The sequence below is a fragment of the Anastrepha ludens genome, chromosome X (genome assembly GCF_028408465.1).
Source record: "Anastrepha ludens isolate Willacy chromosome X, idAnaLude1.1, whole genome shotgun sequence".
NCBI lineage: Eukaryota > Metazoa > Arthropoda > Insecta > Diptera > Tephritidae > Anastrepha > Anastrepha ludens.
Genome location: NC_071503.1, coordinates 33129919 through 33136396, shown reverse-complemented (window position 1 = coordinate 33136396; position 6478 = coordinate 33129919). Strand labels below are relative to the sequence as shown.

At 39.6% G+C, this 6478-nt stretch overlaps 1 protein-coding gene across 1 annotated transcript; it reads left to right on the top strand.

The window, feature by feature from the left end:
• Positions 1-967: 967 nt before the first annotated feature.
• Positions 968-3040, top strand: LOC128869910 (uncharacterized). The gene has a single exon (XM_054112510.1). The coding sequence runs from the start codon at positions 968-970 to the stop codon at positions 3038-3040; it is 2073 nt and encodes a 690-aa protein (XP_053968485.1).
• The last annotated feature ends 3438 nt before the right edge of the window (positions 3041-6478 follow it).

Here is a 6478-nt window from a genome sequence, read left to right as displayed (position 1 = left end):
ACTGTTTCAACATTGCGCGCATTACCTTTTGTACCCGGCAAAAGTTTGATTATATTGTGCGAACGAATACGAACTTGCAAATTACGTCTGGTTTTCTTCCACTTAGTGACATTGTCTTCTCCTAAATAAAAATTTTGGGGATGAGATGCACCAGAATCGTCTGAAAGAATTTCATTATCGCTTGCTCCTTCTAGTTCCGATTCGGTCTCGTGGTCACTCTCTTCAGCAGCATTCACATTGATATCCGTATCTTCGTCAACCTCCGTCTCGTTTTCTTCATCCATAGCATTTTCTTCACTACTTGATAGCTCGGAGAGCCATCTTTCCCATACTTCAGGATTTTTGCTGCTTTCCATCGTCTTTTTTTTGGAATCAGATATAATATTATCTGAAACTAATTAAATTAGCACACTTTTGAAAAAAAAAAAAAGCAAAACTTACCTGAACTTAATTCAAATATTTAATATATCAAGTAATATTGCCGCAAGAAAAAGTAACGTCGTTAGTCACGTGGTCTACATATGTAGACCAGCACTGTTCAGACCTTGATAAAACTTACAACTGCACGTCAAACCCGCACTGAATACACTAATTGGATAAAGAGATTAATTATAAACAGCTATTAAAAAGCTTAGGTAATTTAAGAGATAAATTTAAGGAGTTGCAAGACTTTGAAAAGAAGTGGTCTACGATTGTAGACCACGTGCCTAATGAAGGGTTAAGCGATAATTTTAAATATATTTGTAGATTTGCGAGACTTCGTCGCGATGTTATTAACGAATCGATCATACCAACGAAAAGAGAAGCACTCCAAGTTTTAATGTCGATCTTCGACCCTCTTGGATTTGTTTGCTGCTACACCGTAGGGTTAAAGATCTTGCTGCAAGATGTATGGCGATCTGGTCTCGCCTGGGACGACCCGCTCCAAGACAATCTTTTCGACAAATGGAACCAGTGGAAGTCCATTATGCCATTAATAACAGCTGCCGAAATACCTCGATGTTATTCACTATTGCTGAAAGATGCTGAAGATGTTCAACTTCACACCTTTGTTGATGCCGGGGAAAGCGCGTATGCAGCCGTTTGCTACTTGCTTGTATCAAAGGGAAACGACGTCACGGTTAGTCTAGTGGCTGGCAAATCCAAAGTCGCACCGCTAAAGCCATTATCGATACCCAGACTAGAGTTGCAGGCGGCGGTAATTGGTGTGAGGCTGGCGAACATGGTAAGCAATACGCAACGTATTAACATAATGTCGAAATATTGGTGGACAGACTCAAAGACGGTGCTAAGATGGATGCGAATGGACCCTAAAAACTTCCACCAATTCGTGATGCATAGAATAGGCGAAATTCTAGAGGCATCAAACGTAAGCCAGTGGCGGTGGGTTCCCTCGAGAAATAATCCCGCTGATTTAGCTACAAAAACAACTACACGTCAGTGCTACCAATTGTGGCTTACCGGCCCAAATTTTTTAAGGTCGAGCGCAGAAGTTTGGCCGCAGTGCGAAGAGTTAAGCTTAGAGGAGTGCGACGATTCGGAAATTAAACATTATGTTCTACATATGAAAAAGGAACACATGAACAACCTGATGCTGAACGTGGAGCACTTTTCCAGCTGGAAACGTTTGTATCGAGCTGTGGCTACATTTTTATTTTACGTCGACCGATTACGCTCAGTTGTGCTAGCAAGGCAACGGAAAACATCCATCGACTTTGACATGATTCAGAAAGCTCAATGTCTTCTTATAAGGTATGCTCAGTCCATTGAATATTGTGAAGAGATCAGGTGCCTCAAACGCGGTAAGAATATTGACAACTCTAGCAAACTCTTTACTTTAAACGTTTACTTAGACACAGATGGCATAATAAGATGCAAAAGTCGAGTTGAACACTTAAACAACCATGAAGATATTATAGTGATGCCTAATTCTCATCATGTCACCTTTTTAATAGTGCGTTGGGCTCACGAAAATTTCCATCACCTGATGCATGAGTCTGTAATCAATCAAATTCGTGGTACATACTTTATAAATCGACTGAGGGTGTTGTATAAAAGAGTGCGCGCAGAGTGTCAAAAATGTAAAAACCATAGCTCCATTCCTCAGCCGCCACAAATGGCAGCGCTGCCGGCTGCAAGGATTGCCGCTTTCGAGTGGCCCTTCACGTATGTAGGTATCGACTATTTTGGCCCATTGCTTGTCATCGTGGGAAGAAGGCGAGAAAAGAGATGGGGCGTTCTATTTACATGTCTAATGCTTCGCGCTATACACATCGAAGTTGCCCACAGCTCAAATACCAGTTCCTGTATCATGGCGATACGCAACTTTATATCACGACGCGGCTATCCCAGGGAGATATTCTCGGACAACGGCACCAATTTCAAGGCATCTGAAAAAATAATTAGCGAGAGTCTGAAAAATATCGATTTGAATGGTATCGCCTCATCTTTCGACCGAGTAAAATGGAGATTTAATCCACCAAGCGCCCCCCATATGGGTGGTGCATGGGAAAGGCTTGTGAGATCAGTGAAGACTGTGCTTTATGAAATACTACCTTCAACAAGTTTCAGCGATGAAAGCTTGCGAAGTGCATTGAATGAAGTAGAATTTATCCTGAACGCCCGCCCGCTTACATTTGTTTCTCTGGAAAATGGTGACGACGAGGCTCTTACTCCCAACCACTTGCTGATTGGGTCATCGGATGGCTACAAGCCAATATGTAGCGACACCGTCAATCTGCGTCAACGTTGGCAATTGACCCAACAATTCGCTGACCGCTTTTGGCATCGATGGGTGAAGGAATATATACCGGTCATCTCTAGACGTACCAAGTGGTTCACAAAACAACGCCCAGTACGTATTGGCGATGTCGTGGTAATTGCAGACCAAGACCTGCCGAGGAACTGCTGGCCGAAAGGCAGAATTGTAGATGTGGTAAAAGCGAAGGATGGCCAAGTTCGGAGCGCTATGGTAGAAACCAAATCAGGCATTCTTCATCGACCGATTGCAAAAATAGCGGTGTTAGATGTCGGTATCTAGTAACGGAAACATGTGTTGTCAGACTTGTTTACGGGCAAGGGAGTGTTACCGACGAAAAGTACGGCCGAGCAGCCACTCTGACTAGCTATAAATATGTGTCACTTGGTGTAAATCGGGGTAGTCGTAAGAAATAAGAGAGAAATACAAAAAGTTTTAAAGCGTACGGACGCTGTTGGAAATTTGTGTTTGAATTTGAAACAATACGACTGCCGCGCTTGAAAAATACGCGCAACAGGTACCTTGGTCCACCTTTTCGGCTATATCTCGAGACCCTGGTCACTCAGAGATCTAAAAAATACTCTGTATTAAAGCACTAATCAGTAGCTTTGATTTGATACCCACAATGTAAAAACACATCCTAGGGTTGCACGGGTCCTCGTTTTGGCCCTCGGCAGCGCCACCTGGTGGCGAGTGGAATCAATAAGCATATTATAGTAACCTTCACCATGGAAAAAAATATATATATACCAAATTTCATAATAATCGGCCCAGACACACACGACCAAAATGTATTCAATTCTAATGAATGCTATGTGCGGTACAAAAAATACGTGCGGCAAATAGCAAAAACACACTCACTTAACTGACACACCGCACACACACGCGTTGTCGGATTTCAACCAAACTTCACAGAAACCTTTGCCAAAGCAACACCAACAATATGTGAAACTTTCATTGTTTTCCTTATATGCGTTGCTGAGATTACCCCGGACAAATGCACACTTTTTTTCGGCTTAATTTTTATATATTTATATATATTATATATAGACGATGGTTTCCCTACTCGAGAACATCCTACATACAGTTGCCCATGTCCAAAGCATGGATAAGTTAGGTCAATTCCACATAATTGAAATGTTTGACCTTGAGACTTATTGATTGTAATAGCAAAAGCAAGGCGAATGGGAAATTGAAGTCGCTTAAGATCAAAAGGCAAATCTGTTGAAATCATTGGAATGCGCGGAATCAAAACATCTTCACCTTTAAATTTGCCTTTCAAAATTGTTGCTTCAATTACATTGTTCATTGTCCGTTTCACTGCTAATCTTGTCCCATTGCATAGTTTCGGTTGATTGATATTTCGCAACATAATGATCACTGCACCGACTTTCAATTGCAAACGATGTGGTGGCAAGCCAGGCAAATTAAGTGAAATCAAAAATTCAATTGGATAATTCACTACATCGTCGGGATTAGTGATTGAATCAATTGATTTATAGGTGACAACTTCACCTGGAATTTGAGTCAAAATACTGGCATTGATTTCATTGACATTTTTGGCAGCTAATATAGCTCTCTCGCTTAGCCAATCTTGATTTCGATAGTTTTGTGCAATATTTGGGAATACATTTTGCACTAATTGTACTCTTGATTCTGTTACGGTACAAAAATTAGTTGGAAGTGTGATCATGCCCGTATTCTTATCAATTGGCTTTCGTCCATTCCAATTTGCAAAAAATGTTCGGAAAATTCAGCAGCTGTTGGATCATTCTGTAACTGCAGACGAACATTAATAGTTAGTGTGAGTTTTTGAACATATCTCCACAGATTAGAAGATTTAAGGCACGCTCTCAATTCATCAGCTGCTGTTGATTTGGGAATAACAGGCAAAGTTTGTCGAAAATCACCGGCCAATAGAATTAGTGCACCACCAAATATGTTTGTGTTATTTCGAAAATCTTTCAGTGTTCTATTTAAGGCTTCCAGTGATTTTTTATGAGCCATCGTACATTCATCCCATACAATAATTTTACATGTTTGATTATCATTTTATCACTGATTATCATTTTCAAGCAAATTCAATTCTTTGCATGCTTGCTGATAAGTACAACAAAGATGACCATTAACTCGTTTCAAACTTTCGAATGATCTTGGGCCGGGAATATCAACTAAGAGTAAACGTAAATAGAAGCATTCCACTTAACTTGGATGCACAGTGTAAAGTCGTGCGATTGCATCACCCAAATGAACACCTGGATATCCATCTACAGGTATTCCTCGTTGCCTGCGTACCCAGGACCTTGATGATGCATTCCAAGTATAATATTAAGGAACATTTGAATAAAACAATGTTCTTGCAAATGAATCTGTTTCACATAAGTTGAAAAATGCAGTTAGTGTTGTTGCTGGTGGTCGTTCGGCCATTTGTTGAGCTGTATTTTCACTGAAATAAACACTTTGTTCATTTTCTAAATGGACTGACAAATGAATAACAGCTGGATGGCGATCATGAATCGGAAATGATAATATTCTCCAAACTGCTTCGTTGCTACTAATGTATACTGCCATGTCACTTCGTTATTGATATATTTGCATATGTATTTGATCGATTTTACGGAGTTACAATATTCAACATTTATATGTGCGTTAAATGTTTTCGATAATAATTTGGAATACGTAACTATCTATGCCTGTATTCTTATCAATTGGCTTTCGTCCATTTCCAATTTGCAACAAATTTTCGGAAAATTCAGCAGCTGTTGGATCATTCTGTAACTGCACACGAACATTAATAGTTAGTGTGAGTTTTTGAACATATCTCCACAGATTAGAAGATTTAAGGCACGCTCTCAATTCATCAGCTGCTGTTGATTTGGGAATAACAGGCAAAGTTTGTCGAAAATCACCGGCCAATAGAATTAGTGCACCACCAAATATGTTTGTGTTATTTCGAAAATCTTTCAGTGTTCTATTTAAGGCTTCCAGTGATTTTTTATGAGCCATCGTACATTCATCCCATACAATAATTTTACATGTTTGTAAAACCTTTCCCATTCCAGAATTTTTAGAAATGTTGCAAGTTGGTTCTTCATTTACTTGCATATTTAATGGTAACTTTAATGCAGAATGTGCAGTGCGACCGCCGTCCAATAAAGTTGCCGATATTCCAGATGATGCCGAATCCAATGTAATATTATTCTGTGATCGAATGGTGGCCCAAATTAACGACAACAAAAACGTTTTTCCAGTCCCACCTGGTGCATCTAAGAAGAATATTCCTCCTCTTTCATTTGCAACATTGTCTATAATTGTGTCATATGCCTGCCTTTGTTCTGTGTTTAATTTTGGTAGGTTTGTTGTTACAAATGTGTTCAGATCATTTCGACCATATTCTTTTTCACGTCTTAATTCTGCATTCTATGCATCATCCATCGGACGATTTGGTGCGATCATACCTAACTCACTCAGAGTTTTATTTGCAATCATCAGGCAAAAGTCTTCGATTTTAATTAATGCCTCATTATATAATTCATCTGTATAATTCAAATTTGGATTTGCAGTAATGCGACGTACTTGATGTAGGATATCTTCTGTCATGTATTCTTGGTAAGTACTCCACAATTATTTTTGGTTTACTGGGAAACATGTAGCAATAATGATGGCAAATAGTGTTTTTATTTGGTGTGGAGAACTTGTTGCACATACATCCATAAGAGT